This window comes from Xenopus laevis, chromosome 5S (genome assembly GCF_017654675.1).
Source record: "Xenopus laevis strain J_2021 chromosome 5S, Xenopus_laevis_v10.1, whole genome shotgun sequence".
NCBI classification, from domain to species: domain Eukaryota; kingdom Metazoa; phylum Chordata; class Amphibia; order Anura; family Pipidae; genus Xenopus; species Xenopus laevis.
The window spans coordinates 12,670,660-12,682,656 of NC_054380.1; the positions used below are offsets into that span (position 1 = coordinate 12,670,660).

Genomic DNA, 11,997 nt, shown 5'->3' on the forward strand with positions numbered 1-11,997 from the left:
GTTACCCCAGGCAAATGCCCCTAACGTTTTACTTACCCCTCAGTGCAGATTCAAGCAACGGAGTTCACAGGCGCCATCGGCTTCTTTGAAAATCTTCATAAGACCGGCATGTCGGCGCATGCGCAGCTGGAGCAATTTTCTGTGTTGTGACAACTGCGCATGACGAAACTCACGAAAATTGCCGAAGCGCAGGTCTTATTCCGAAGATTACCAAAGCGGCTGAAGATGGCGCCCGTGAACTCCAATGCCTGAATCTGCACCGGGGGGTAAGTAAAACGATAGGGGCATTTGACCGGGGTGACACTTAGGCTGGAGGGAGGAGGGTCTATGTAGGGTAGGGTTTTTTTAAGTTTAGGGTTGAATTATCCTTTAAAGGAACAGATCAGTATAAAAATAAAATCTGGGTAAATAGACAGGCCGTGCAAAATGAAAAAAATGTTTCTAATATAGTTAGTTAACCAAAAATGTAATGTATAAAGACTGGAGTGACTGGATGTGTAACATAATAGCCAGAACACTACTTCCTGCTTTTCAGCTCTCTAACTCTGAGTTAGTCAGCGACTTGATACAAAACTATTCAATGAGTTTGCAATTGACCCTTAGCATTCAGCTCAGATTCTAAGCAACAGTTATGACCCATGTGGCCCCTCCTCAAGTCGCTGATTGGTTACTGCCTGGTACCAATCAGTGGAAAGCAAAAGAGCTGCAAAGCAGGAAATAGTGCTCTCGCTCTGTTAGACATCCAGTCGTTATACATTCTTTTATTTTGCACAGTCTATCTATTTACCCAGTTTTAGTTTTATACTAAACAATTCCTTTACGGCCCATGGGCATATTCTCCAATGGAGGAGAAGTGCTCGATCATGGCTGTTCACCTGTGAATTTGCTGTATAATGGTTATCTGCCCATCAATAGGCATTATCATGCAGAAAATGGCTTTTTTTGGCCAAAATTCCAGTTACTTAAAGAAAAGGCTGAATAGCCAGGATTGGGCGCTTAAAATAAACCAGTAGGCAAATACACCCAGCGTGCCATACACCTAACACCCACAAAAAAATATATATTATTCTGTTTGATGCTGTTCACGCTAACAAGTGCTTTTAAAGCTCAATGATTTCATTCAAAAGATTTTTTCCTCACCATGGCCTTTGGCAGGCTTATATAGATTATAATGCTACCTGAACCGCTTCCCAAATGTACATAAACCTTATAGACAGTGAGAAAGCAAGTATAAAGCCATTCATTCCCCGACGGCTGGTATGTTTGGCAAATGATAAAACAAACACTCATGTTATTTTACCTTTGTCACTACTGCAAGCAAAGCTTATTTCTGCTGGTTTGTTGCTTTTAAAAAGCTTTGCACTTAATGTGTACTATTGAGTCATAATTATCCCATGTTTGTTTTTAAAAGAACCTAAACAGCCTTTAATATTCTTATTAACATGCATGTTATACAGATGTATGTGGTGTATGTGCGGGGGGGGGGTGTATAGATAAGAGCGTTTATGGTTGTGATTGTCAGCAGAACTGGATATTGATACAGGTATAGGATCTCATATCCTTAAAGGATCCCTTACCTGTAAACATATTCTGGAGATGATCCCAAATAAAGCAGATTTCTGCCAGTGTGTGCAGTCAACCGTGGGTAAAGAGAAGACGCACAATGGGCTACATGGACGTTCTTTCCAAAAAGTTTTTATACATGTTTAAAAAAATACAGCTACAAATATTGCTTTTAAATAGGCAAAAATGGAAAATACTACTGTGGGTTCAGATGGGATGTCTGCTTCCTGAACAGTCTTGTTCTCTTGCGGCTCTCTCCTTCAACTGGGCGCACAGGGATTCTCTCCCGATTCACTCACGGCTTCAGTCATTTATTAAGGCCAAAATCATACTGTGTAAGATGCAAAAAAAAGTACACTTCAATCTATGCAGATTCACAACAATCTATGTTGTCCCATTTGTAATAAGATTTATTAGGACAAATCGCCTAGACGGGGACCTTCCCAAGGCAAAAAGAATAAAGAAGTTAAATACTGCAAGTTGGCAAGGGTATAGGAGTTTACATGAGCAAGGCTACTTAAAAATTATCAACCAATCTGATCTTTGTTTTAATTTTCTATAGATAACTTCACTGGTGCAATTTAGCACCTCTGTTTGGAGGGAATATAGGACACATATTTTCTGGTATGGATACAATTTCTTGGTCACTAGTGCAATCAGTTCAGCAATCACCAACAACCATGATTGGAAGCAATTTCAGACAATTTCAAGGTGTTTTGTTGCAACATGATTACAAGTGAAGTGATCTGAGAATATGGTCTGGGCTATTGAGGAGCAGGGCCTAGAAGGACACTGACCTGTACAAGTAAATGAAGAAACAGAGTAGATGGAATCCAAGTTTAATCATGGCTTCTTTCATGTGAGACTTCAGCTGTCCCCGGTTGTGAATCTCTGTAGGGTCAAACACCCCCAAGTTTCCACTTGGCACCATAATAAACCTGGAATAAAAGCAAACTCGTGATATAAAAAGCTGTTGTGCTGTGGCTTTAGCAGGCGGCACATTAGCAGGCCCATGTAATGCCTCCAGCTGGGTGTTTATTGAAATGTAAAGTCACAATGACCTGTAATGCCAATAAGAAAAGGTATAAAACATTCACAGGAACCAATGGCTTGCATTATCTGAACAAGTCAGAGCGACCTTTTCAAAACCATTTGCTAGAAAACAAAAGAAGAACAGCAAGTCATGCAGCTTACGAGCATTTTATGCCCATCGCATATACTTGGCATCAAACAAAGGCATACGATGCAGTGTAGATGGCAGTGTGTTGGGAGTTTCCTTAAATGAGAAGGATCTAGGGGTCTTTGTAGATAACAAGTTGTCTAATTCCAGGCAGTGTCATTCTGTGGCTACTAAAGCAAATAAAGTTCTGTCTTGTATAAAAAAAAGGGCATTAACTCAAGGGATGAAAACATAATTATGCCTCTTTATAGGTCCCTGGTGAGGCCTCATCTGGAGTATGGGGGCAGTTTTGGACTCCAGTCCTTAAGAGGGATATAAATGAGCTGGAGAGAGTGCAGAGACTAAGTGCAACTAAACTGGTTAGAGGGAGGGAAGACTTAAATTATGAGGGTAGACTGTCAAGGTCAGGGTTGCGAGGGGACATGATTAGACTTTACAAGAACATTAGAGGACAGTATAGACAAATAGCAGGGGACCTTTTTACCCATAAAGAGGATCACCATACCAGAGGCCTCCCCTTCAGACTAGAAGAAAAGAACTTTTCATTGAAGACTTTTTTTTTTTTTCAACCCGATATAACTATGTAACTATGTAATGCAGGATATCACATCTTACCCTGTGTTCAGGTACAAAAGGTTTTAAATGTCACTTCAGCGAGGCATTTTGTTCTATAAGTTGCTTTGTGGCTAAGTAACCTTAGCCACAAAGCAAGAGAGAGAAGGGAAGTACCCTCCTAATTATCAGGGAAGTTGTGCTTGGGAAAGCCCACCAGGTATGACCTCTCAAATGTGTTATTCGCCATAAGAAAAACAACACACTAATGCAGAATGGCTCACTGCTCTAAAGATATAGTCCATTACCAAGAAAGATTGGCAATTATTGACTTCTCCTATAAATGTCATAGTTCTGCAATGAAACTGCTTCTATCATCCTTAAAGGGGCTGTTCACCTTTCGTCAACTTTTAGTATGATGTAGAGAGAGAGATTCTGAGACAATTTGCAAATCACTTTCATTTTTTATTGTTTGTGTTTTTTAAGTTATTTAGCTTTTTAATCAGTAACACTCCAGTTTGCAATTTCAGCAATTGGGTTGCTAGGGTCTAAATGACCATAGCAATTGTGCATTGATATGAATAAGAGACTGGAATATGAATAGGAGAGGCAGTGCATAAAAGGCGAGTAATAAAATGTAGCAAAGGGCCCTTTGTGTGTTTATATATGGGCTAATAAATCACTGAAGATTTTTTGCAACACTACCAGAGTGCTACTGGATTTTTTTCACTGGCTATTACGTTAGACGTCCAGTCACTCCAGCCTTTATACATTACATTTTTGGCTAACTATATTAGATACATTTTTTATTTTGCACAGCCTATCTATTTACCCAGTTTTTATTTTTATACTGAACAATTCCTTTAAGCTCAACTGCACTACTGAAAGGACAACAATATGTGCAGATGACATGAACATGTTCCTGGCCAACCCATGTAGTACTCTGGGAGAAACCCATAACCTATTCCCACACATTCAACTGAGCTCTGACAGTGGCTCTAATCCTGGGAGTTTATCTCAAAACCACTCCAATAAAGTCAGTGGTCTATAATGTCTCCCCCATTTAGTGGCAATCACCTTGCCCCTGTGCTCTGCACTTGTAGGTCAGGCAACTGATGCAGCTCTAAATTCTACAGAAAGATACTTCAGTGTCCTCCTATACACACAGAATATTCACTTGCTAAAGGTAAAGAACAGATACTCACCTGTATATATTCCATGCTGCTATAGGCAGGTTAAGTACGAAGATGAACCAGTGTAATGACACGAGCATCAACACAGAAACCACAGTATGGCCGACCAGCTCTGGGACCACAAACTGCCCAGAAATAAGCACAGATAGATAACTAGTTGGCTTGTGGGACCAGTAGTGAGTAAAAAAATGCAGTCTAACAAATCAGACACAAAGGTCTCCGCTATATTATTATTAGAATGTATTTTTAGAGTGCCAACATGTTGGGCAGAGCTGTAAAATTAATGAGCTAGTACAAAGAAATAACATGAATTACAGACATATAACATACAGAGTTACATACATAACAACCAGTACCGGTACAAAAGGTGAGGAAGGACTGGTGCAAAGGAGCTTACAATCTAAAGAGAAGGGAATGAACTGTATAGTGGACTTTAGCACTACCAAATCCAAGATGTGGCTCAGGATTCTGCATTTTTTTAAGCAGCAGCGGAATTCAGCCGAATCAAATCCTTAAAGGGGTTGCTCTCAGTATGATGTAAAGAGAGATAATCTGAGACAATTTGTAATTGGTTTTCATTTTTTATTATTTGTGGTTTTTGAGTTATTTAGCTTCATTCAGCAGCTCTCCTGTTTGCAGTTTCAACAATGTGGTTGCTAGTAGGGATGCAGCGAATCCACTATTTGGGATTTGGCCGAATACCGACTCCTAATTTGCATATGCAAATTAGGGTCAGGAAAGGAAACAGTGCAAATCTTTTGTGATGAAAAAATCACGTGATTTCCCTACCCGCCCCTAATTTACATATGCAAATTAGGATTTGGATTGACCAGGCACAAGGATCCGGGCAAATCCGAATACTCCTGAAAAAGGCCGAATCCCGAACCGAATCCTGGATTCGTTGCATCCCTAGTTGCTAGGGTTCAAATTACCCTAGCAACCATTTCATGATGTAAAGAAGAGCTCTCCTGTTGGAGAAAATATGAATAGGAGGGGCCCGAATAAAAAGAGGAGCAATAAAAATCAGCAACAGCAATACATTTGTAGCCTTACAGAGCATTTGCTTTTTGAAAGCTGGAACGAGTCAGACGGAGGCAAATAATTCAACAACTCCAAAACGAAGAAAAAATGAAGGCCCATTGAAATGTTGCTTAGAATTAGCCATTCTATAATGGTTAAATGTGAACTGCCCCTTTTAAAATGATTACCCCTTCCTTTTTCTAAGTTTCATACTCAAATTAGCGTTCAGAATTTGTCTGAATCCCAAAGCAGTATCAAATATAATATAGTTTTGTGTGTGTGTATTTTTAGCCACCTGTTTTCCCTGAACTTTCCCAAAAAGCCTGAGGGGCTGCTCTAAGTGTAGCTATGTGCCGTGCCGCTGGGGGATTGCAGCTGGTTGCTATAGGAATCCTCCTGTAACAATTCTTTGTCTGTCGAGGTATTTCTACACAACAGAAATAGTGACACACAAATCGCCACGTGCAGAACAGAACCCTCTCGCACACAATTAAATGAAGTACCTTGTTCAGTTTGGAGCAGCAGGAACGGGCGTTGATGTAGTCACATTCTAAGTCCGACAGTGTAATTATCTAGTGCTGAAGATAAGGGCAATATTGCTTTTACATTACAAGCAAAAATCTGTCCGTTTATGGGGCAAAGTTCTCACTGTTTCTTCCACAAGGAATATTGTGTATTGATTGTGACAGAGCAGACTCACAATAAGGGGCAATAAGGGAGCTGGCAAGTACTGAGGGCAGGCCTTACAATACAGAATAGCACAATGGCTGACACTTTATTTATTTGATCATGGGTTCAGTACAGAGTCTGTTGTGTAAATTCTATCACACAGCACCCGGTTATTGCCACCGTCCCCCCTGTTTACCTCTCCTTGAAGTTAAATTGAAATTTAAAATAGGTCTTCATCTTTTTTCCTTTCTGTTCAGTGTAATGCACAATAGCAAACACATTAAACACCAATAGGGGCAAAGCCTAAACGGTGTTTGTTTTGGCAACTTTAGAGCATTGGAGGTTCAGGTAATGACAGTTTGTCAAATCCCTGTAATGTACTGTACAGGTATGGGACCGGTTATCCAGAATGCACGGAACCTGGGGTTTTCCGGATAACGGGTCTTTCCGTAATTTGGATCTTCTTACCTTAAAGGGATACTATCATGGGGAAAAAAAATTTTTACAAAATGAATCAGTTAATAGTGCTGGCCCAGCAGAATTCTGTACTGAAATCCATTTTTCAAAAGAGCAAACAGATTTTTTTATATTCAATTTTGAAATCTGACATGGGGCTAGACATATTGTCAATTTCCAAGCTGCCCCAAGTCATGTGACTTGTGCTCTGATAAACTTCAATCACTCTTTACTGCTGTACTGCAAGTTGGAGTGATATCAACCCCCTCCCTTTTCCCCCCCAGCAGCCAAACAAAAGAACAATGGGAAGGTAACAGCTCCCTAACACAAGATAACAGCTGCCTGGTAGATTTAAGAACAGCACTCAATAGTAAAGACCCATGTCCCACTGAGACACATTCAGTTACATTGAGAAGGAAAAACAGCAGCCTGCCAGAAAGCATTTCTCTCCTAAAATGCAGGAACAAGTCACATGACCAGGGGCAGCTGGGAAATTGACAATATGTCTAGCCCCATGTCAGATTTCAAAATTAAATATAAAAAAATCTGTTTGCTCTTTTGAGAAATGGATTTCAGTGCAGAATTCTGCTGGAGCAGCACTATTAACTGATTCATTTTGGGAACAAATTTTTTTCCCATGACAGAATCCCTTTAAGTCTACTAGAAAATCATGTAAACATTAAACAACCCCAATGCTATCAACAAAGGTGGCCACATATGCCCAGATAATATCGAACTAAATTTGTTGTGTTTATGGCAGGAGATGAGACGACAGAAATCGGCAGAAGACAAGGATATCGTTTGGCTCGTCCATTGGACAAGTCAGAAAATGTTGATGGCGCCCGAACATCAGCCTGCTGAACTGCTGAATCTTTAGACACAGGTGGAATTCTATAGTTTCTACCAGTATATCTAATGATTCAGCTCTACGTATCTGTATTGAAAACCTATGGCCACAGAAAAGATCATTATTGTTATATCTATGGCCACCTTAATTAAAGGAACAGTAACACCAAAAAAGTGAAGGTGTTTGAAAGGCATGATAATATCATGTACTGTTGCCCTGCACTGGTAAAACTGGTGTGTTTGTTTCAGAAATACTACTATTGTTCATATAAAGAAGCTGCTGTGTAGCCATGGGGGCAGCCATTAAAGCACAGGATACACAGTAGATAACAGATAAGTACTACTATAGTTTATATAAACAAGCTGCTGTGTAGCCATGGGGGCAGTCATTCAAGCACAGGATACACAGTAGATAACAGATAAGTACTACTATAGTTTATATAAACAAGCTGCTGTGTAGCCATGGGGGCAGCCATTCAAGCACAGGATACACAGTAGATAACAGATAAGTACTACTATAGTTTATATAAACAAGCTGCTGTGTAGCCATGGGGGCAGTCATTCAAGCACAGGATACACAGTAGATAACAGATAAGTACTACTATAGTTTATATAAACAAGCTGCTGTGTAGCCATGGGGGCAGCCATTCAAGCACAGGATACACAGTAGATAACAGATAAGTACTACTATAGTTTATATAAACAAGCTGCTGTGTAGCCATGGGGGCAGCCATTCAAGCACAGGATACACAGTAGATAACAGATAAGTACTACTATAGTTTATATAAACAAGCTGCTGTGTAGCCATACGTATCTGTTATCTACTGTGTATCCTGTGCTTGAATGGCTGCCCCCATGGCTACACAGCAGCTTGTTTATATAAACTATAGTAGTACTTATCTGTTATCTACTTTGTATCCTGTGCTTGAATGGCTGCCCCCATGGCTACACAGCATCTTGTTTATATAAACTATAGTAGTACTTATCTGTTATCTACTGTGTATCCTGTGCTTGAATGGCTGCCCCGTGGCTACACAGCAGGTTTTCATATGAACTATGATAGAGTTTCAGAATTAAACACACCAGTTTTTCCAGTGCACAGCAACAGTATATTATATTTTAATTATACTCTGATACACTTTGTTTTTGGTGTTACTGCTCCTTTAAGGATTAGTTATATCTTAGTTAGGATCAAGTACAAGTTAAAATTTCATCAAAAAAAAAATTTGGATTATTTGGAAAATATTGTGTCTATGGGAGACAGCCTTTCTGTAATTCGGAGCTTTCCAGAAAGCCGATCCCATACCTGCATTATTAACATGTATTTTTTTCCGCAGCACTGTATAATAAAAGGGTTTATACAAAGAACATACATAATTACACACTTAGCGACCAATACAAAAGGTGAATCCTGGATTCAGTGCATCCCTAGTGGAGACACAAGATGTGGGTTTGTTTCTTCCATTATGATCTCAACTTTAATCCTGCAAAATATGGAGCCTTCTCCCATCCCCCATACTCTCTGCTGGGCACAAACAGGGCATTTGGCTGGTCAGGCTATTCAGATGGCTTGTAAAACATCTTGTGAAGTGACAACAGCAAATGAAAAGGGTTTAGCAACGACTTCCATTCCAGCAACTAAAAGCAATGCCGTGGGATCATCACAACCCCGACAACCTGCTGTGGCTGAACCCAATGGGAAACACTATGGCTGATCCATTTTAGACCAATCACTGGGCAAAGGGTATACACCCTTTCTAATAATAATATTCTAATTATTATATATATATTCTAATATTCTAATAATATTCTATTAATATTATAAAACAATTACACAGTAGCACTATTCAGTAGGACTAAAGTGGGTTCAACAGCATTGTACAGTTTACTGGCTCTGTACCTTTGTCATTCCATGAATGTGAAGCTTCCAGCCTGCAAGCAGCCAGGTTAGTAATATTAGAGATGCACCGAAAGAAGGATTCGGCTCTGAATTCTGCCTTTTTCAGCAGGATTCAGATTCGGCCGAATCCTTCTGCCCGGCCGAACCGAATCCAAATTTGCATATGCAAATTAGGGGGTGACTTTTTGTCCTTCCCACCCCTAATTTGCATATGCAAGTTAGGATTCGGATACAGTTCAGTATTCAGCCGAATCCAAAATAGTGTATACGGTGCACCCCTATCAAAATTCCCCATGTCCTAAAAGGAATCATACGTTTAACATTGGGAAAACACTGGGGTCCTAAGTTCGATTCTAGCCGCAGCCCAATAAATAACATAAAGGATTTTTGTCTGATACAATTAGGAAGCTCTTGCTTGAAACGCTTATAAAATGTTATTATGAATAGCCAAGCGAGGACAAGCCTGGCCCAAACAGCAGAGTATGTTGTTCATTACAGAGTCCTTTTGTCCCTCCTGGTTATATGACAAGGTGATACCCAACCTGTAGCTTTCACAGTGGTGCTGTACAACAACTGCCCAGAGCTGAATTAGATTGTAAGCTCTGCAGCTCAGAAAGTGCAAACACTATGCTTAATGTTAAAAAGAGCTGCATAATGGTTAATACCTACCTTTGGTTTAAAGGACAAGGAACGTTAAACTAAAGAAGTAGCTAGAAATATTGTACATGATGTTTTGTGCTTCTGTACCAGCGCAAGGCAACCACTGTCCTTTAGCAGTAAAGATCTGTGTCTCCAAAGATGCCCCAGTAGCTCCCCATCTTCTTTTCTGCTGATTCACTGCACATGCTCTGTGCTGCTGTCACTTACTGAGCTTAGGGACCCACTCACAATATACAGTACACATAGAATAGAAATGTCACAATATAAGGCTGATTAGTAATTTATACAGATAATTACTACATGGCAGCACAGAAACCAGTGCAATTAGCATCAGAATTTAATAATCAGCAAACCTGTAGCATCAGCTTATATTACAGCCAGGGAAGCTCATTTTCTGCTGGATAATTAGTGACGACCCCTAAGTTTAGCTTCTCAACAGCCAATCAGAGCCCACTGAGCATGTGAGTGTCACAGACACTTTCCAAGATGGTGACCCCCTGTGACAAGTTTGAAGTCCTGGATCATTGCTGCTATTGACAAGCTGAAACTTGAGCCTCGTGCAATAAGTTCAGTATATAAAATAATGCATTTTTAGTCCTATTCATTTTGAGGCTTTAGTTCTCCTTTAAACTGTAAGCCTATGCACCTATGAACTACAACTCCCACAATTCCCTGCGAAGCAACTGGTGTTCTATCATTATCAGAACATTCTCAGAACATTGTCCCACAGTCTATATAAAGTGTAACTCCTGCAAGAACGGGTGACAGAGCCAATTAAGACCCCGCAGCGTTATGAGTCACAATTTAACACCCAGACTGGTTTCCCATCAGACCCCCGCTGCCCCTCACCCACCCGGTGCCCCAGCCATAAAGGATACGAAGTAGACTGAGAGGAAAATGAGGGCGCAGCAATCAATGAGCGAGAAGATGAAGAGCGCGGCCTCCATGCTGCAAGGCTGTACAGACTCCCTCGTCCGCCAATCCGCCGCTCCCTTTTCTAATCACGTGACGAGAAAATGCCCCAAGGCCCGCTGGGGAATGTAGTATTTGGTCTAGTCATTCGGCTCACGTGATCCAAGCGTCCTCTTCCCTCCTCATTCTCGTCTTACGGCGCTTCACCCTTAAAGGGCTGGTTCACCTTTACGTAAACTTTTAGGATGCAATAGAAAGGCCAGTTCTAAGCAACTTTTCCATTGGTTTTCATTATTTATTTTTTATAGTTTTATAATTATTTGCTTTTTTCTTCTGAGACTTTGCAGCTTTCAAATGGGGGTCACTGACTCTGTAAGGCTACAAATGTATTGTTATTGCTACTTTTTATTACTCATCTTTCTATTCAGTCCCTCTGCTATTCATATTCCTGTCTCTTATTCAAATCAATGCGTGGTTGCTAGAGTAATTTGTTCCCTAGCTACCAGATTGTTTAGAATGCAAATTGAAGAGCTGCTAACTAAAAAGCGAGATAACTCGAAAAAATTAAAAAAAAATGAAAACCAATTGCAAATTGTCTCAGAATATCACCCTGTACATCATACTACAAGTTAACTCAAAGGTGAAAAACCCCTTTAAAAGTTTGAGTTTGTTACACTGCAATGGCTAATCCTAAGCATCGTTTCAATTGCCCATTGTTTTTTGTATTGTAAAGGTTTTTTTTCCATTATTTACCATCTTCTGACTCTTTACAGCTTTTAAAAGAGCAACCAAATGTTTTGTAAGGCTACAAATATGTAGTTATTACTTTTTATTACTCATCTTTCCATTCAGGTTCTTTCTTATTCAAATGGCACTCGGAGCAGCGGCAGCCGGATGGCACTTAATCGCCCATGGAATGGCACTCGGATCGCTTCATTTTCCAAAGTTGCCCGAAGTCGCCCAAAGTTTCCTTGTGAGGCAACTTCGGGCAACTTTGGAAAACTAAGCGCTCCGATTGCCATCCCACCGGCAATTTTCATTCTAGC

At 40.2% G+C, this 11,997-nt stretch overlaps 1 protein-coding gene across 1 annotated transcript; it reads right to left on the reverse strand.

The window, feature by feature from the left end:
* Positions 1-1,679: 1,679 nt before the first annotated feature.
* cnih4.S (cornichon family AMPA receptor auxiliary protein 4 S homeolog) lies at positions 1,680-11,124 on the reverse strand. The gene is made up of 5 exons (XM_018264953.1): positions 10,918-11,124; positions 6,012-6,080; positions 4,501-4,613; positions 2,361-2,501; positions 1,680-1,894 (listed from the first exon to the last, which is right to left on the reverse strand). Exons 1-5 carry the CDS (start codon positions 10,984-10,986, stop codon positions 1,867-1,869), a joined length of 420 nt encoding a protein of 139 aa, XP_018120442.1. The 5' UTR covers positions 10,987-11,124; the 3' UTR covers positions 1,680-1,866.
* Between the last annotated feature and the right edge of the window lie 873 nt (positions 11,125-11,997).

Coding starts and splice junctions, on each gene's coding strand:
- cnih4.S (XM_018264953.1), bottom strand. CDS start 10,986: ATGGAGGCCGCGCTCTTCATCTTCTCGCTCATTGATTGCTGCGCCCTC. Junction 6,081..10,917: donor TTTTCCTCTCAGTCTACTTC/GTATCCTTTATG, acceptor CTTCAGCACTAG/ATAATTACACTGTCGGACTT. Junction 4,614..6,011: donor GCTGCTCCAAACTGAACAAG/GTACTTCATTTA, acceptor ATTTCTGGGCAG/TTTGTGGTCCCAGAGCTGGT.